Source organism: Emys orbicularis, chromosome 13, assembly GCF_028017835.1.
Source record: "Emys orbicularis isolate rEmyOrb1 chromosome 13, rEmyOrb1.hap1, whole genome shotgun sequence".
Lineage (NCBI taxonomy): Eukaryota > Metazoa > Chordata > Testudines > Emydidae > Emys > Emys orbicularis.
In genome coordinates, this window is record NC_088695.1 from 31,310,547 (window position 1) to 31,331,346 (window position 20,800).

Sequence of the window (20,800 nt, forward strand, 5' to 3'; positions counted from 1 at the left end):
CACTGACAAATCTAACTACAAGAACCTTTCATCATAACTTTATTACGAGACTAGCACTAGCTAAATGTATACACTGGATCATAAGCCGGTTCATTTATAAGACGACCCCCCCCTAAGATGGATAAGTAAAAATGGAAAATGTTTATGATTCATTCATAAGCCAACCCTATAATTCAGGGGTCAGCAAACTTTGGCTCCCGGGCCATCAGGATAAGCCGCTGGTGGGCCGAGATGGTTTGTTTACCTTGAGCATCCGCAGGCACGGAGGTAAACCTAAGTAAACAAAGTTTCCCGGTGCGTCAGCTGCTTACCCTGACGGGCTGGGACAGCAACTGGTGGGGAAATGTTTTGGCGGAGGAGAAGCTGGGAGTCAGGGGAGTAACCCGTGACCACCCCCACATGACCTCACCCCTAGCCCGAGACCCCCACACTCTCCCCATCCCATCCCTTCCCACCTTATCTGAGGAGGGCCAGGGGAGGATGTGTCTGGCCTGGCTGGAGCTGCTCTGGCAGGCTGGGCAGCATGGCCGCAGCCTGCTCCGGCGGACCAGACCGGGCAACGCGGCCACAGCATGTTCCAGCGAGCTGGGCCAAGTGGCATGGCCACACGGTGCGTGACGACACAAAAAGCTCCCTCTCCCAATTCCTTACTTTGGGTGCACTGAGCATGCTCACCCAAACTGAGCATGCCCAGTAACCTTCGCTTTTGCGTGGCGGAAACTGCAACTAGTTGCAAAAGTGGAGGGTTGCTATTTGTGCCTCTACACCAGCCTGCTCTGGGGGGCGGGGCCGAGTGGCACGGCTGCAGCCTGCCAGCCTCGGAGCTGCACCTGCTTCAGAGGCTGGGGGGAGAGCAGCGTGGCCAGAAACGGAGAGACTCTGGCCCCGCCTCTTGCCTTTTGGCTCTCCTGGCTGTGCTGCCTCTCCTTGCTCCCTCTGTATACCCGTCCATAAGCCGACCCCCTTCGCTGGTGCTTCCCTTTTTTACTAAAAAAAATTCGGCTTATGAATGAGTATATATGGTATACTTGTCAGCTATGCTAGCAAACTCAGTCTATAGCTATTTGTGTACAATCTCTCACTGCTCAAACCAATCCAGACCCTCAGGAATTTCCTCAACCTCCTCCCACCCAGCTGAGGTTAGCCTGGGCTAGCATAATCTCATTGTTACTTGGTGTTAGTATTGTAGGCACAAAAGATGGCCTATTTGGGTCTGGCCTTTTATTAAAAGGGATACCTTTCAATCCCTTCTGAAACCGTTCCCAGAGACCTGAAAGCCAAAAAAAAAAATTTTTTGCCAGTCTGGGAACTAGAGCTTACTCAGCCCCAAGGTTCTGCCAAACAGTTTCATGTCATCAAATAGAGCATTAATCAGATAAAATCTTAATGGAGAATCTGCATCCCACATATAGACCCAGATATTATTGTACCATGATAGAGCAAAGGAGAAAATGGCACAAGTACATGTCACATCATAGACAAAAGAAAAGTATGATAAAAAGGAAGACTGAGGAGCGCTCAGAAGTTTTGCTATCATTGATTTTAGATTTGACAAGGGACGAGTTAGTTGGAATCAAGTAAGAGAGATCCTAGATGTGATCACCCAGGCCACGGGGTAGAGATAGAGGCCTCAGACTAAAAAATAATAAAAATTAAGATTGTTGACCAGGTTTTTGAAGAAGGCAGCACCTTTGACCAGGATCCTCATCTTTTTAGTTAGTCTTGAGACTAAGAGGCAAATTTGGCATACTGGTCTTTCTAGACCACATACCATTTGTGACAGGTCCAGTTGGACCTCGTAGGTCTACATATGACGCCCTTGGACTCAAGGTTTTCCCTCTGGGAACCTGGTATGGGAAAGACCAGCTCCTCTATAGATTTCCATAGCTTGAAAGAGTGCCTTCTGGAGATGACTTTCACCACCTCCTGAAAAACATCCATGAGAATTGGACTGTCTATCAGGCTTCCCCATAGGCACTCTTCCCTCATCAAAAGCATCCTACAAATTAAAGGAGCAGAAGATCAGAACAAGATGAAACTTCCTTATCTACAAAGCAGTGACCCCTTTGATCTCTGAATTTTCAAGTGCTTTTTTTCTTTGCCTTGTGTTTCAGCATAGGAAATAAATTGGAGGGGACGACAACTATAGTTCATTTCAGTTGGACATTAGTATAGCAACCACAGGAATCCTGGATGACAACCTGAAACCCAACTGGGCACCACTGCTTCAGAGCCCTAAGGACTAATGTGACTGGAGAAGGTATCAAGTAGTAGCAGGCCAGGGCCAAGAAGGGAAGCCTAGGATTAAAGAAACAGACACTACTTTTGGAGACCAATGCGAGCTGGTCAAAAGCTACTTCAGTGGAGACAAGAACAAAGCTGCTTGAGCTGTTGTTATAGATGAGGAGCACTGGAAATTTGCCAGCAAGCCAAAAGGAGCTACCGCTACAAGCTTATGATGCAGAGTAGCCATTAAAGAACTCCTAAACCGCCAGTCAGGGGGCAACAGGGAGAAAAAACCTGTATCCCAGAGGAGAGAATCTCACAAGTCAGGCAGAAAGAAGACAAAAGCAAAAGAAGGAAGGGCAAGAGTTGTAGCAGAAAAACAATCCCAGTAGTGGAAGAGGAAAGCTGCATTAGTTTCTAGTCTACTGCTAGAAGTTTCTAATCTATTTTATGCACCAAGGGTGGGTCTTTACGGATACGTCTACACTACATCTGGGAGCGAGCCTCTCAGCCCAGGAAGACAGACTCACACTAGCAGGGTTCGGAGCTAGGATGCTAAAAACATCTGTGTGGCTATTGCAGCTCCAGCAGAGACTTGGGCTAGTCTCCTGAGCTCAAGCATAGGGGACCACGTGGGCTTGAGCTCAGCTGACTAGCCTAGTCTCTGCCAGAGCTGCAATGTCCATGAAGCTATTTTTAGCACACTAGCTCAAGCCCTACTGGCATGTCTATCCACCACACTTCGGGACGCTCACTCCCAGCTGCAGCACAGATATACCCCAAGGAACAGGAGGTGGCACATTTCTCCATCCAAACCACAGAGAGCAGAGTTTACTCCTGTAGTGACTCTGGACTGGCAGAGGGCTATTCCATGAAAACAAAAGAACTGGAAGGCACAACATATTTTGCTCATTTATTTGTAATTTTGGTTTGGTTTCAATTATGATAAAGCTTCCTGTTACCAGTAGTAAAACTCTACAGGATATTCTGCAAAAGAAATGAATTTTTACTAACACAAGACAACACTCAGTTCTTAAACCTTTCTGAGAAACGGGGAGAGACTACGGCTGAAACATGTAGTATATAAGAAGTGGATGGATAAACGAAGTGCAAATAGGTAAGATTTACATGCATCCGACGAAGTGGGCATTCACCCACGAAAGCTTATGCTCCAATACATCTGTTAGTCTTAAAGGTGCCACAGGACTCTCTGTTGCTTATGGCTAGACTATCATTTCTCCAGGTTCAATGAAACAAGAGTGAAATATTGCTGGAGAGTATTATGTAATTCAATCAGATATTTTGACACTATCTTCCAGTACAAGTTTTTCCAAACTAAGCCAGGTCTAGTATCTAAAGCAAAAAATTGTCCCATAAAGGCTACTTAAGAAGCCTGCATCAGCTATTCTTCAACTGGATCACTCAAAGGAGAATCAAAAGAAATATTGGTATATAAAAGCCCAAAGGATCTAAAAATGGCTCACTAGATTGAGAGCAAGAGTCTTCTAGACCAGTGCTGCTCCACCTGCAGGCTGCAAACTAGAAGTTGGTTGTGAGGGAGTGCTTAGTGGGTTGCACCTCACCATCTGAGAAAGCAGCAAAATCCTTGGATCACTAGAACTCAGTGAGTGTCTGAGAAAGTAAGGGGAAGAAGCAGCTTTATGCCTTAGCCTTCCCCCTTGCTACTGCTTCCACCTCATACCATTCTGCAAACCTGCAACCCAATTCTAGAACAGAATATCAGTTCCACCTCTCCTTCGCTTTGATCTGAGGCAGAGGAAGCAGCACTGGTTTCACAGTCCCTTGGAGTGGCGCTGCCTTAGAGCTGAAGACTGGGCAGAAAAGCAGTAGAGATGGGAGGAGCCTCCACACCAAGCAGCATCAGTCCCTCAGTCATTTTTGCTTGTGGATTTCTTTAGGTTTGATCTTTGTTTGGAACAACAGGGAAATATAAGAAAATGAGTCATCACACACAATAAGAAAACATTTAGGTCTATTAAAAATTGATTTAACAGTGTTCTCTGAAAAAAAAAATCAAACAACATTTAGGATTTCAATGATGATCCTTAAACTCTGAAAATCTGAAGGAAAAAGGGAGGGAGGGCCTCCCAGAACTAAGGACCAAACATTACACTGCTGCTGTACCTTGATTAAGATGTCCAGTATAATTGTTAGTACCACCAAGAGCAGATCATGTTTATGCCTTTTTTTAAAAAAAATTCTGGACAGCCACAGAATACAAAGATCTGTTCCACAGAATACAAAGATTAAAAAGTGAGGATTTTCATAGCTCATCTAATCTCATTGACATCACCTGTGACAACAAAGCAATTTTTTAATGGAGAGAATACTTCCCCTGACCAGATGTTTTCCTCTTGAACAACATTAACAAATTATCCTTACTTCATTTTTAAAAGATTGCCTTAAAGTTTTTAGATGTGCAGTAATTGTAACATTAACCCAGGTGTTAAGTCTCTGAAATCTCTATTAGCGGTCTTCCATTTTCTGTACTGTAAATAGCCTAAAGAAAAAAAATGAATTCTCTCAGTTTCTCGCTGTTGCAACCCACCTTGAAATTTGATTAACAAATGGCTTCAGTTCTAAGGGATCATAGGCACGAGCAAAGGCCCAGCAAACATAGCATGCTGCATCTCTTACGTTGGAACCCACGCTGCAGGCTCCCCGCTTCTCGTCATATGTCAATGCTTTTAAAATAACAGGAACAACTGTGGAGTGAAGAAATTCACAAGAGTTAGGAATATGAACATACAGTAAATAACAAAAATATAAGGCCATTCAATAAGTTTTAAATGAAAAGACATAAGGAAAGGTACTTATTTGCCTGTGTTCACTAGAACAAATTGAATGCTGTTCTCAGGGGATAAAGGCTGTGGTTCTAGGACTAAATTTAAAAAAGCAGGATTTTGACTTAACATGGCATTTTGTTTCTTGACTAATAACCTCTGTTTCTTTTCTCATCCCCTTCAACTGTATTTCATTGTTCTCATACTCAAAAGTACATAGAAGGCAACACCCTAGATTAGCAAAGATTTAAGAGACAGTTCATGGATTAAATATTAGTGAGTCCACATAAGGAATATCTTGCACTGTTCTAAGTATCTTGTTAGAAAGGGGATATTAACAAAATAAGGAAGTACAGCAGAAAGCTGCTTCAAATGATAAAAAGCTTGACTCTCTAGTCTTTTTACATTGCTGAAAGAAAGTTGATAAAACTTTTTACAGGTTTGTTTTATTAATTAAAATGGATGCTCAGACTGGTAGGCCTAAAATTGACACACTGTACGGCTTTGGCAATAACCTTTCGTTCCTAGACTTTCCTTTGAAGATTCAAAGTACAGTGTGTATATTTTTTCCCCAACCTACACACACCATAGATTAAAGACAGGTGTGGTGAGAGGTAAAATATTTACTCATGGAATATAAAATAATATGCAAGCTCCACTTTGACAGAGTTGCACTATATGTCATTTAAATGCACCTACTCCACCACCACCTGTGAACTACAACAGGCATTGCCTGTTGTAAAAATGGCATGTCTGACATTTTGCCTGCAGATGCCTAAAATGGCACTATTTTCATAGTATTGTAGGTATATTTTTAGACCTATCATATTTGACAGCGTGCCCTAAATTGTATATAGAATATTGACTTAACATTTAACACTGAAGAGCTCAGGGTAAGCTCAAAAGCTATTATTTCACCCACCTTGTCTCTCTAATTTACCACTGAGTTTAGTAAAGTGCAAATTCGTATATACTCAATCATAAGCCAGTTCGTTTATAAGCCAACCCCACCCCTCCCCAAGATGGATAAGTAAAACCCATTCATAAGCCGACCCTATAATTCAGGGGTCAGCAAACTTTGGCTCCAGGGCCATCAGGATAAGCCGCTGGTGGGCCAAGATGGTTTGTTTACCTCGAGCCTAAACAAAAAGTGTCCCGGCGCGCCAGCTGCTTACCCTGACAGGCGGGACAGCAACTGGTGGGGAATTTTTTTTGGGGGGGGGAGAAGCTGGGAGTTAGGGGAGAAGCTGGGAGTTAGGGGAGTAACCCCTGTGACCATCCCCCACATGACCCCCACTCCACCTTATCTGGGGAGGGCCAGGGTAGGATGTCTCTGGCCTGGCTGGAGCTGCTCCGGCAGGCTGGGCAGCGCAGCCGCAGCCTGCTCCAGCGGGCCAGACCAGGCGGCACGGCCACAGTATGTTCCAGCGGGCTGGGCCGGGTGGCATATCCACAGCCTGCTCTGGGAGGCGGGACTGAGCAGCACAGCTGCAGCCTGCCAGCCCTGGAGGCGGGGGGGGGGGGGGGGGAGAACATTGTGGCCAGAAGCGGAGAGACTCTGGCCCCACCTCTTGCCTTCTGGCTCTGCTGGCTGTGCTGCCTCTCCTTGCTCCCTCTGTTGGGGGGAGGGGCTGTGTCCCACCACTCCCTCTCTATACCCGTTCATAAGCCGACCCCCTTCTCTGGTGCTTCCCTTTTTTACTAAAAAAATTCGGCTTATGAATGAGTATATATGGTAATCTTTATGAGACGAGTGACACTTAATAGTTAATGTTTTAAAAATACACCTACCTATTAACATTCAATTTCCAAGTTGCCATCCAAATGAACAGTTAGAACCATATGTATAAAATTGTCCCTAATTCCCCTAAACTTTTAAAAGTATTGAAGATAATCTAAACCTCTCTAAATAACCCAGACTAGCTTGCAACTATGGGGAAGGAGATTCACTGAAAATTTAATTTGCCCACAGAAACTCCACAAATTGTGCAATACCACTGAGAACCACAGAATACATTCTGAACAGTTTGCATGACAACTCTGGGTAATGGAGAGTTCCATTCAGCAACTAAGGATCAATTTCTCTCTGCTTCTTGGCCTTTTAGCCAAGGTCAAGTGTATCTCGTGTACCCTTTGTTGGAGGACTACATCGTACAATTTCAGGGTGGGTTAATGAGATCTTTTTAACCAATAATTACCATGATCCCATTTGTTATGGGAATTATGTATTAAACATTCCACAACTGAACATATTAACATTGCAAGTAATTCCTGTATAACATTTCTCTGTGGCAACAGCAGACATGTGAAACTGACAGATCTTCATCCAAGTCATTTATGCAGCTGCCAGACATATATGAGAGAGAGAGAGAGTGTGAGAGACTACTGAGCAGGCGCATACTGTGATCCATCTAAGTTGTTTCTTCAGCTGCCAGTACCATGAACATTCAAACAAAATACACAGTATTAGCAAAGACACAGACAGACATGTTGTTCCGAACACAATCTTACGACTAACTCTGGGATTTAATTTGCCAAACAGAAATGAAATTCTCTATCTACCCACACAAGTTCTCTCTCAGCATTTTAAGTAAGAAGCATAGTTGGCATTTTCTCCTTTCCCCTCTTCTCATCCTCCCTTCCCCATAGTTCCACCAATTCCTGCTGGATCTGAGGTCTCCTTCATACTCTTGATGTTCCCTCTGCTAGTTTCTGTGCATCTATTTTCCCCTTCCTCGATGTTTTCTGAATTTCACACTCTGCCCCCTTCTATAATTTCAGTGGCCACAAAGCTGCTTCTACAGCAGAGAATAATGAAATTGGATGGTACAAAGTATCATGGCTGTGAAGTTGACAACATGCTTTAAGAATGATGAAACTATACAGAGTTTTAAAACTGATGCATTCAAGCATCAGACATATACTTTTTCTTTTAAATGAGATTTTACAGTGGATTTTTACTTTTATTAAGAACAATTCTGAACACAATTTAGCACTAGTAGACATTAGGATACAATTGTTTATTTCTTGCTATAGCACTGTCTATCATACTACAAAGTAATAGCTAATTCTAAAAATAAATACTGGCTTGTGAATACTATAAAATAAAAACAACACAGTTCACCTGTGGTTGGCCAATATCTGTTGCAACACATGTTCTGAACTGTCTGACACTTTTTAATTAACAAGGGCTTTGGATCAATCAGAACACAGATCATGAACTGGATACTATATTGAGTGGATAGCCTCTGAATACAACAGAAGCCTGGTGAGTAGTTGCATTTTGTACCATTTGGAGCTTTTCCATTGTGTGGGACTTCATTCCAAGATATAAGAAGTTGCGACAAACAGCATTGTCATGAAAGCACAGATCACCTGGACTAAACCATGACCAGAATATGTCTGACAGGATAGAACGCAGATAGAAGCAGGTGGGTTTTTTTGTTTTTTGCTGCCATAGCTATTTGGGCTTCCAAGAGCACTACGGAGTCTAACAAGACACCTAAAGCTGCACTGTAACAATGTGAGGACAGGGGCCCTTGATAGAGAGAGATGTTATAAAGGAGATAAATTCTTCAATGCATTTTTCTCTTCCTGCCAGCAATCTTGCCTCAGTTAGGCTTTAAGTACCTGTTTTTCATCCTAATATTGATTTCAGCCAGGTACTGAGAAAGATGAAAGACAATCCTGTTTATGTTTGACATAAGAAAAATGTGGAGCCAGGTGTTGTCTGTCATTGTTGGTGCTTCAGTCCACGTCCCCCCAGCTCTCAGAATGGCTTCACAGAAATTTTCAATGTTGAAGATTAAGTCTTGTGGAGGTGGAGTGTAGTTATCCACAACTATCTCTATATTCTGACACAGAGGGAGGACCTCCGGCATTTCAGTTTCTTTTCACCCATGCAGCTTGCCAAAAGCTAAACAGGAGTATTCGGTGATCAACCTTATCAAATGCCACAGAGGTGCCCAGAAGAACGAGCATGAATATACCTACCTTGTCACCCACAAGGCTAACTAGTGCTGTCTCATCAGCATGTCCTGCAATAAGGCCTGGCAGAGAAATTTAGGACACCAGCAGCTACGTGTCATCTTTGGAGACCCTTTTGCTACTTCTCAGTTGACTTTCTTAGAAAATGGAATTTAGACACAAGGCATTATTTAGCAAAGTCTCTGAGTTTCAGCAATGGGGTTTTTGTTTTCTTAGTATGGTCATACTACTGCATGCTTTAGAGAGTGAGTGGTAGAGTCCCATCATCAAAGGAAGTGTACCAAATGTTTTATTTTTTTCCAGGAAGGGCAGGGTTACAGGTAAGTGGCTCCTATTGCCATCAATGCTTCTGCAATTGGTTTTTGGGCAAAATTCTTGAAAGGATCCGGTTGTGTTTCTGGTCCTGCTCTCAGCTTGTTCTTCTCATTTATGAGGCCATGTTGATTGCAGGCAATGGTTTCTGTGAAAAAGATGGTTACTCACCTTTGTAACTGTTGTTCTTCGAGATGTGTTGCTCATATCCATTCCAATTAGGTGTGTGCGCGCGCCGCATGCACGATCGTTGGGAGATTTTTACCCTAGCAACACTCGATGGAGTGGCGCCTTCATGGCACCGGATATATGCCCAGGCTGACCCAGCGCCCCCTCAGTTCCTTCTTGCCGGCTGCTCCGACAGAGGGGAAGGAGGGCGGGTTTGGAATGGATATGAGCAACACATCTCGAACAACAACAGTTACAAAGGTGGGTAACCGTCTTTTCTTCTTCGAGTGCTTGCTCATATCGATTCCAATTAGGTGACTCCCAAGCCTTACCTAGGCGGTGGGGTCATAGTGAGACGTCGCGGAGTGAAGGACCGCTGAACCAAATGCAGCATCACCCCTGGACTGCTGCACTATCGCATAGTGGGCAGTGAAGGTATGCACCGATGACCAAGTCGCTGCCCTATATATCTCCTGTATGGGCACGTGCGCCAGGAAAGCAGAGAATGAAGCCTGAGCCCGCGTGGAGTGGGCGGCAAGGTGCATAGTTGGGACACCAGCCAAGTCATAGCACGCACGGATGCATGATGTGATCCAGGACGAGATGCGCTGGGAGGAGACCGGAAGGCCCTTCATTCGGTCTGCCACTGCAACAACAGCTGTGACGTTCTCCTGAAAGGTTTCGTTCGCTCGATGTAGAAGGTCAGGGCCCTGTGAACGTCCAGAGAGTGCAGCTGCTGTTCCCGTCGAGAGGCGCGCGGCCTCAGGTAGAAGACAGGGAGGAAGATGTCCTGGTTGACATGGAAGGCAGACACCACCTTAGGGAGGAAGGCCGGGTGGGGTCGCAGCTGTACCTTGTCCTTGTGGAACACCGTATACGGTGGTTCTGATGTGAGTGCCCTGAGCTCAGATACCTGCCGAGGTGATAGCTACGAGGAAGGCTGTCTTCCAGGAAAGGTACAGGAGCGAGCAGGTGGCCATCGGCTCAAACGGGGCACCCATGAGTCTGGATAGGACCAGGTTAAGATCCCACGTAGGGACCGGTTGTCGAATTCGTGGGAACAGGCGCTCCAACCCCTTGAGAAATCTGCTGACCATGGGATTGGAGAAGACCGAACGCCCGTTTTCACCCGGGTGGAAAGCCAAAACAGCTGCCAGGTGCACTCTGATGGATGATATTGCCAAGCCTTGCTGTTTTAAGGACAGGAGGTAGTCCAAGATTATAGGTCCTGACGCCTGTAGGGGGGCCGTATGACTGAGCGCACCAGCAGGAAAAAAGCTTCCACTTGCCTAAGTATATGAACCTGGTAGAGGGCTTCCTGCTACCCAAAAGGATCTGCTGAACCAAGCGAGAGCAGCACAGCTCAGATTGATTTAGCCATGCAGCATCCATGCTGTGAGGTGGAGAGATTGCAGGTCGGGATCCGTGGTCCTGTGTGATCAGGTCTGGCCACAGCGGGAGTGGAATCGGAGTGCCCACCGACAGCTCTATGAGAGTGGTATACCAGTGCTGTCTGGGCCACGCCGGGGTGACCAAAATCAGACGGGCTCTGTCCCTGCACAGCTTGATCAGGACCCTGTGGACTAATGGAAATGGAGGAAAGGCATAGCACAGGTGATCCTTCCACTGTATGAGGAAGGCGTCCGACAGGGAACCTGGAGAGCGTCCTTGGAGAGAGCAGAACACCTGGCATTTCCGATTCTCGCGAGAGGCGAATAGATCTAATCAGGGGAAAGCCCCACTTCAGGAGGCTTTGGGATGTATGGCCACTGGGAGGCTTTCGGGGACAGACAACTGTTCTCACGGGATGGACTTCACCTAAGTAGGGAAGGAAATAGACTTCTGGGAGGGAGGCTGGCTCATCTCATCAAAAGAGCTTTAAACTAGGAATTCGGGGGAGACAGTTGGGAGATGTCCAGTTAATCTCCACGCCAGATTACAACATTGAGAAGGAGGGTGACGAGACAAGAACTGATATAGCCAGGGGGAAGAGATTGGACATAAGGAAGACGGGGGGGATGGATACTAGACTAATAGGTCATACTGGCGGTACAGTATCCGTACCAAATTGGATAACTAATGTGAGAGAGGCTAAACGGCATAAATTAAGATGTTTATACACCAATGCGAGAAGCCTAGGTAACAAAATGGAGGAATTGGAGCTCCTGGTCCGAGAAATGAAACCGGATATCGTAGGAATAACCGAAAAGTGGTGGAACGGTAGTCATGACTGGAGTACAGGTATGGAAGGGTATGTGCTGTTTAGGAACGACCGGAACAAAGGTAAAGGTGGGGGAGTAGCATTGTATGTCAATAATGAGGTAAACTGTAAAGAAATAATAAGTGATGGAATGGATAAGACGGAGTCTGTCTGGGCAATACTCACATTGGGTAAAAAAACTACTAGAGCCTCCCCTGGGATAGTGCTTGGGGTGTGCTATAGACCGCCGGGATCTACCCTGGATATGGACAGAGAACTATTTAATGTTTTTAGGGAAGTAAATACTAATAGGAACTGTGTAATCATGGGAGACTTTAACTTCCCGGATATAGATTGGGGAACAAATGCTAGTAACAATAATAGGGCTCAGATTTTCCTAGACGTGCTAGCTGATGAATTCCTTCATCAAGTAGTTGCTGAACCGACGAGGGGGGATGCCATTTTAGATTTGGTTTTGGTGAGTAGTGAGGACCTCGTTGAGGAAATGGTTGTAGGAGACAACTTTGGCTCGAGTGATCATGAGCTAATTCGGTTTAAACTAAATGGAAGGATTAACAGAATTAAATCAGAGACTAGGGTTTACGATTTCAAAAGGGCTAACTTTAATAAATTAAGGCGACTAATTAGGGAAGTGGATTGGACTAACATATTTATGGATCTAAAGGCGGAAGGCGCCTGGGATTATTTCAAGTTGAAGTTGCAGGAGCTGTCGGAGGCCTGTATCCCGAGAAAGGGAAAACGGTTCGTAGGCAGGAGATTTAGACCGAGCTGGATGAACGAGCGTCTCAGAGGGGTGATTAAGAAAAAACAGAAAGCGTACAAAGACTGGAAGAGGGGAGGGATCAGCAAAGAAACCTACCTTATTGAGGTCAGAGCATGTAGAGATGGAGTGAGAAAGGCCAAAAGCCGTGTAGAGTTAGACCTTGCGAGGGGAATTAAAACCAATAGTAAGAGGTTTTATAGCCATATAAATAGGAAGAAAACAAAGAAAGAAGAAGTGCGACCGCTGAAGACTGTAGATAGAGTGGAGATTAAGGATAATCTAGGCATGGCACGATATCTAAACGAATATTTTGCATCGGTCTTTAATGAGGCTAATGAAGGGTTTAGGAATAGAGGCAGCGTGACAGAGGGGAATAAAGGAGGGGGGGTTGACATTACCGTATCCGAGGTAGAAGCCAAACTCTAACAGCTTAACGGGACTAAATCGGGCGGACCGGATGATCTTCATCCGAGAATATTAAAGGAACTGGCAAGCCCGTTAGCGATAATTTTTAATGAATCTGTAAACTCAGGGGTGGTACCGTTGGACTGGAGAATAGCTAATGTGGTTCCTATTTTCAAGAAGGGGGAAAAAAGCGACCCGGGTAACTACAGGCCTGTTAGTTTAACATCTGTAATATGCAAGATCTTGGAAAAAATTTTGAAGGAGAAAGTAGTTAAGGACCTTGAGGTCAATGGCAATTGGGACAAATTACAACATGGTTTTACGAAAGGCAGATCGTGCCAAACCAACCTGATCTCCTTCTTTGAGAAAGTAACAGATTTTTTAGAAAAAGGAAATGCGGTGGATCTAATATACCTCGATTTCAGTGAAGCGTTTGATACGGTACCGCATGAGGAATTATTGGTTAAATTGGAAAAGATGGGGATCGATATGAAAATCCAGAGGTGGATAAAGAACTGGTTAAAGGGGAGACTGCAGCGGGTCGTACTGAAAGGTGAACTGTCAGGTTGGAAGGAGGTTACCAGTGGAGTTCCTCAAGGTTTGGTTTTGGGTCAGATTTTATTTAATCTATTTATTACTGACCTCGGAACCGAATGTAGAAGTGGGCTGATAAAGTTTGCGGATGACACAAAGTTGGGAGGTATTGCCAATTCGGAGAAGGATCGGGATATCCGGATGACCTTGTAAACTGGAGTAATAGTAATAGGATGAAATTTAATAGTGAGAAGTGTAAGGTGATGCATTTAGGGATGACTATCAAGAATTTTAGTTATAAGCTGGGGACACATCGGTTGGAAGTAACGGAGGAGGAGAAGGACCTCGGAGTCCTGGTTGATCGCAGGATGACTATGAGTCGGCAATGTGACGTGGCCGTGAAAAAAGCTAATGCGGTCTTGGGATGCATTAGGCGAGGTATTTCTAGTAGGGATAAGGAGGTGCTGCTTCCGTTATACAAGGCACTGGTGAGACCTCATTTGGAGTACTGTGTGCAGTTCTGGTCTCCCATGTTTAAAAAGGATGAACTCAAACTGGAACGGGTACAGAGAAGGGCCACTAGGATGATCCGAGGAATGGAAAACCTGTCGTATGAAAGGAGACTCGAGGAGCTCGGTTTGTTTACCCTAATCAAAAGAAGGCTGAGGGGGGATATAGACTATCAGGGTTGGAAGGAACCTTAGGAGGTCATCTAGTCCAACCCACTGCTCAAAGCCAGACCAATCCCCAGACAGATTTTTGCTCCAGATCCCTAAATGGCCCCCTCAAGGATTGAGCTCACAACCCTGGGTTTAGCAGGCCAATGCTCAAACCACTGAGCTAACCCTCCAGTTTTTAAAAACATCCATGGTCAGTATCAAAGTCAGTCTCTAATATACACTGTATTTTACTGATATGATTGCTCTCTTTAAATATATCAGAGGGATAAATACCAGGGAGGGAGAGGAATTATTTCAGCTCAGTACTAATGTGGACACGAGAACAAATGGATATAAACTGGCCGTCGGGAAGTTTAGGCTTGAAATTAGACGACGGTTTCTAACCGTCAGAGGGGTGAAGTTCTGGAACAGCCTTCCGAGGGAAACAGTGGGGGCAAAAGACCTCTCTGGCTTTAAGATTAAGCTTGATAAGTTTATGGAGGGGATGGTTTGATGGGATAACGTGATTTTAGTCAATAGGTCAATAACGTGCCATCACTGGTAATTACTATCAATGGTCAATGTGGGTCTGGCTGGAGAATCTTGCCCGCATGCTCGGGGTTCTGCTGATCACCATATTTGGGGTCGGGAAGGAATTTTCCTCCAGGGTAGATTGGCAGAGGCCCTGGAGGTTTTTCGCCTTCCTCCGCAGCATGAGGCAGGGGTCGCTTGCTGGAGGATTCTCTGCGACTTGAAGTCTTTAAATCATGATTTGGGGACTTCAACAGCTGAGTCAAGGGAGAGATTTATTCCAGGAGAGGGTGGGTCAGCTTTTGTGGCCTGCATCATGCGGGAGGTCAGACTAGATGATCATAATGGTCCCTTCTGACCTTAAAGTCTATGAGTCTATGAGGAAGACAGAGTGGATGACGTCCGGGGAAACCGACCACTCGTGAGACTGGAATGATCTGCTGAGGTGGTCCGCTAAGGTGTTCTGGACTCCTGGGAGAAACGACACCACCAGATGGATCAAGTGGGCTATGCAGAATTCCCACAGACAAGTGACCTCCTGACAGAGGGGGGACGACTGGGCTCCCCCTTGCTTGTTGATGTAAAACATGGCCGTTGTGTTGTCTGTGAGGACTGCAACACAACGGCCTTGAATGCACTCTCGGAATGCTTGACACGCCAGGCGCACTGCTCTGAGTTCCCGTATGTTGATGTGCAGGGATAACTCTCCTGCCGACCATAGCCCCTGTGTACGGAGGTTTCCAAGGTGGGCTCCCCATCCCAGGGATGACGCATCCATGACTAGGAACACGGAGGGCTGCGGGGCGTGAAATGGCACCCCTTCGCACACTGATTTGGGGTCCAGCCATCAGCCTAGAGAGGCTAATATCCCTGGCAAGATGGTAACCACCGTGTTCAAGCTGTCCCGACCTGGGCGGTATACTGTTGATAGCCAGGCTTGGTGTGGACGTAGTCGCAGCTTGGCATGCCTGGTCACATATATGCAAGAGGCAATGTGTCCCAGGAGGCATAGGCATGTTTTCACGGTCGAGATCGGGAAGCTTTGCAGGCTGTGGACGATGTTTGCCAGGGATTGGAAGCGTGCTTCCGGCAGAAGTGCTCGGGCTAGGCCTGAGTCTAAGACTGCTCCTATGAATTCTATTCTCTGGGTTGGTACCAGAGTGGATTTTGCGACACTGAGCAGGAGGCCCAGTCGATTGAACATGTTCATGGTGAGCTGAACACGAGACTGCACCTGATCCCTGGAGCAACCCTGAATAAGCCAGTCGTCGAGATATGGGAGCACTTGGATCTGTTGTTGATGAAGGGAGGCAGCCACAACAGCCATGCACTTGGTAAACACCCTGGACAGGCCGAAAGGAAGGACGGTGAATTGAAAGTGCTGTTGATTGACCACAAAGCGAAGGAAGCGTCTGTGTGCTTGGTAGATCACAATGTGAAAGTATGCGTCCTTCATGTCGAGGGCGGCATACCAGTCTCCAGGACCTAGGGAAGGAATAATGGTCCCTAGTGAGACCATGCGCAACTTCAACTTTAGCATGAATTTGCTGAGTCCACGTAGGTCCAGGATGGGCCGAAGCCCGCCCTTGGCCTTGGGGATTAGGAAGTAGCGGGAGTAAAACCCCCTGCCTCTTGACTCTCCCGGAACCTCCTCTATCGCTCCCAAAGCTAGGAGTGATTGGACCTCCTGTAGAAGGAGGTGCTCGTGAGAAGGGTCCCTGAAGAGGGATGGGGAAGGAGAGTGGGGGGGGAAGCAAATTGGAGGGAGTATCCCCTTTCCACCGTGCGTAGGACCCAACGGTCTGATGTTATATGGGACCACGCACGGAGGAAATGGGAGAGACGATTTTGGAAAGGCAGGGAAGGATCCTGAATGGGAGACTAGTGCTCCGTCCTCAGGTGCACCTTCAAAAGTTCTGCTTAGGCCCTGCCGATGGCTTGGGAGGGCCCTGGCCTTGGCTGGCTTGGTGCCCAGTTTGTTTTCTTTTACCACCTCGGCCACGTCTTCTAAAGAAGTCCTGTCTTGGCCGAGGGGGCGGGTAGGATCTCTGAGGCTGCGGTCTGAAGGGCCTTCTCTGCATTACTGGGGTATGAATTCCCAGAGAGCGCATGATAATTCTCGAGTCCTTCAGACTCTGCAGCCTTGAGTCTGTCTTTTCGGAGAATAGGCCCTGGCCATCAAAGGCAGGTCCTGGAGGGTCTGCTGCAACTCTGGTGGTAAGCCAGAGGCCTGCAGCCACGAGATGCGTCGCATGGCTATGCCCGAGGCCAGGGTCCTAGCCGCCGAGTCCGCCGCATCCAGAGAGGCTTGTAGGGAAGTTCTGGCCACCTTCTTGCCCTCCTCTACTAGAGCCCCAAATTCCTCTCTGGACTCCTGTGGAACCAACTCTTTGAATTTTTCCATAGAGTGCCACGAATTATAGTCATATCTGCTCAGGAGTGCCTGCTGGTTGGCCACCCTCAGCTGCAAGCCTCCGGCCGAATACACCTTGCGCCCAAACAAGTCTAGGCGTCTAGCGTCCTTTGATTTAGGCGCCGGGGCCTGCTGACCGTGCCGCTACTTCTCATTGACCAAAGCCATGGCAAGGGAGCATGGTTGGGGGTGTGTATAGAGGTACTAGTATTCTTTTGAGGGGACAAAGTACTTCCTTTCCACCCCCTTGGTCGTAGGTGGAATAGAGGCTGGCAATTGCCAGATTGTCTTGGCATTGGCCTGTATAGTTCGTACGATGGGGAGGGCCACTCTGGACGGTGCCTCCGCGGACAGAAGGTCCACCACAGGGTCCTCTACCTCCACCACCTCCTCTACCTGGAGGTTCATATTGCGTGCCACCCTGCAAAGCAGTTCCTGGTGGGCGTGGAAGTCCATAGGAGGAGGGCCTGAAACCGTAGTCCCCTCCACCGCCTCATCAGGCGAGGACGAGGAAGATACCCCCGGGACTAAGGGATCCTGCATGAGGTCCTCTTGTGGAGGATCTTGTTGCTCAAGGTCCATCACGCTAGGAGCGTGGGCCTGTATTGGCGCTGGAGCAGTCGCCTCAGCGCCCCCCCGGGGGGGGGGGGGGGGGGGGGGGGACAGAGACACAGTGGTCTCCAGTACTCGGGGCTCCAAAGGCACGGAACGGGAAGCCCCTGAAGGAACCCCCTGGGCCTGATGGTAGGCCCAGGGGGCCCAAAAAGACCACTGTGGAGGTTCCTGGCCCGGGTCCTGGCCTTCGTCCAGCCACTGGCCTGCACCGCCGTCGCCCTGGTCTTGGGCGTGGTAGCCACTTTGCGAGCGAGACGACACAGAGGCAGAGCGAGACTGCCAAGGCGGTGCTGTACGCATCAGCGCTGAGTCCCCCGGTGCTGTATGGTGCCGTGGGCCGGGGACCGGTGGCGTGATGCAGAATGGTACCGAGAGGTCGATCGGTGCCTGCGGTCGTATCGGTACCGGGAGCCTGATCTGGATCTCGATGGCGACCTCCGGCGAGATCGGCGCCAGGATCAGCTCCGGGTCGACTGCCACTCTGACCGGTACCGGGAGGCCGATCGGTACCGGCCGTAACGCGATTCGGAACTCCGCGAGCCGGAGCGGCATCGTGAGTACGACCAGCGCCGAGAACGAGATCAGTGCCGGGACTGCGAGCGACGCCGTGATGGGTGCCAGGACCAAGATCAGGACTGGGACCGGTGCCATCCTTCTTCGTTCGGCAACGGCGGTCGCATCAGGGACAGTTTTCCCTTCGACAGCACCGCCCACACCAGAGGTGCTGCCGGCTGCAGAGAAGTCGGCTCTGTGAGCGCGATCAAGTCCCGCACCATTGAAAAGGTCTCCGGTGTGGAGGGCAGTTTCAGCTCGACCGCGGTATGAACCGGGGAGCTTACATGCACCGGACTTGACGGTCCTTGCGGCACCAGAGTCGACGGTGCAGGAGCCGTTACTTGACCTATGCGCTCAGGCAATGGACACGGCTCCAACTGCGGTGCGGGAAGCATCGGTGGCTGTTGAACCAACAAACAAGAAGCAGCCGGCACCTGCTTGGGCTGCTGCTTCTTCTGGCCCGGAGATAGGGAGGTACCGGGGGGATCTGGCGCCGCGAGTCTTTAGCAGAGTCCGAACACGGTGCCGGACCAGTCGGTGCTGCAGGGGCACTCCGCAATGAAGACGACGGTGCCAAGTCCCAGCGCGCGGAGGAAGGGACTGGGCTAAGGGCCGCCTCCATAAGAAGCTGCTTCAGTCTAAAGTCCTGCTCCTTTCTGATCCTCGGCTTGAAGGCTTTGCAAATGCGGCACTTGTCCGCTTGGTGGGATTCCCCCAGACACTTTAGGCAAGAGTCGTGGGAGTCTCCTGTTGGCATCGGCTTCAGGCAAGCCGAGCAGGGTTTGAAGCCCAGAGACCCAGGCATGGGCCTGGGTACCGGGACAGGGGAGAGGGGAGAAGACCCCATTCCCCCCCACTAAGAAAACTAAATCTAAGTATTAACAACTACTAACAACTATAAACAACTAATCAGGAACTATTAACAGGTACTAAAGTGAATGCTAGGGAGAGTGGAGATCAGCTAAGCTGCGCTCCACAGTTCCAACGACCGTCACAGGCGGTAAGAAGGAACTGAGGGGGCGCTGGGTCGGCTGGGGCATATATCCGGCGCCACCGAGTGTTGCTAGGGTAAAAATCTCCCAACAGTCGTGCACGCGGCGCACACACACCTAATTGGAATCGATATGAGCAAGCACTCGAAGAAGAATAAGAGGATTCCTGACAGCATGAGTTGTGTTCTGGGGGTAGAGGGAGGTAACCTGGGTTCAGAAAGCTATTTATGGTCCAGAAGTATTCTGCAGGATATTATTTGCTTACCTCTGGGGGCAGAATGGGATGGGGTTGCCTGTAGGGGCTTGTTAACTGGAGCAGCTCACTGTGAAGTTAAACCAAGGCTTCCTGATTTACTGCTGTCTGTGAGTTTCCAGGTTGAACAGAAAGTATTTGTTTTGACCTATAAAGTCTTAAAAGGCCTAGGACCTGACTACTTATTATACCACCTCTCTCCCTCTGCCATATTGCGAAGGCACTCGAGCTAGAGCTCACTCAATATAAAAATGGGGACACTACAGACAGAGTATTCTCCATAAGACCCCTCCAACTAAACTTTGCAGCTCACCACCCTACCCCACACCCAACAGCCACAGCATTTGGTCCAAAAGAGCCAGAATTTGTTGACCTTCAGGGCACACTTAAAAGTTCATCTTGTTGCAGGGCTTTGTGAATGGGGAAGTTACGTAAGGCATAATTTTGAGAAAGAGGCACACTGTTAGGTTGTACCAACTATTCCTGGATACAGTAAAAACTGCTGCTGGTCTTATCTTCATGGTTATTTGTGGCTTTAGATAACGGTTATATTCGCTCAGAGTTTATGATATGTGGGGGTTTTTTGGTCTGTTTTATAACATAAAATAAATAAATAAAACTATCAACAGTGAAGTGTCAGTTTACTATAAGGAGCTGAAGTGTTCTGGCTTCTATTCTTGATTCCCAATCTGAATAAAATAAATCATATACTTCGTGCATAACAGCCACAGAAAAGTATTTTGCTTTCTTAGTCACATGGGAAAAGTGGTAACTACTGAGTTACAGTAAAACATATCACCAAAGGGAAAGTCAAATGAAAACCCCAGAACCTAACAAGACTGGCCAAATGATCCTGCAGTCACAAGCAGTAAAGTGGTGAGAATATGGTTGAGACAATGGGCAAGTGAAAATCACAGCTCCGATGTCTGTGGGGGTCCCCGTCACAAACAAAACTGGAAGAGATGATGCATGTTTTTCTAAACCGTACTGCCTCTGTTATGTATGGGGAAAAACAGCTTTTAAAAACAAATTTACAGCTCTCAGGTCCTAATTTCACTCCTTTCAAGAATGAGGAAGCTTCAGAATGCCTTTGAATGAAGTTTTTTACACAGTTCCTGTAACATACTGTCAAAGTTTGTCACATCTACTAAGTTTCCTGGAGGGCTTCCTTTTGGCAATGAGTCCAGTAATAAAATTTAAATACATTTCTCTCTAGACAGCGTGTAATTTAATAAACTAATAACGCCTGCAGAAACAACAGCCTATGGGGAAACAGAAGTAATTTAACTCTTAATCCTCTCTTTGAGATATCAGATTTGCAGACCACACTGTTTCTCACAATACATGGGTCCAAAGGTCCTT

General features: G+C 47.4%; 1 protein-coding gene across 1 annotated transcript in view; it reads right to left on the reverse strand.

Annotated features, from left to right (window-relative positions):
* TBCD (tubulin folding cofactor D) overlaps positions 1–20,800 on the reverse strand; it is a 252,882-nt gene that overhangs the window by 142,695 nt on the left and 89,387 nt on the right. Inside the window, exon 14 of the mRNA XM_065415052.1 lies at positions 4,796–4,952. Within this exon, the coding sequence (XP_065271124.1) occupies positions 4,796–4,952 (157 nt within the window). The remainder of the gene's footprint in view (positions 1–4,795; positions 4,953–20,800) is intronic.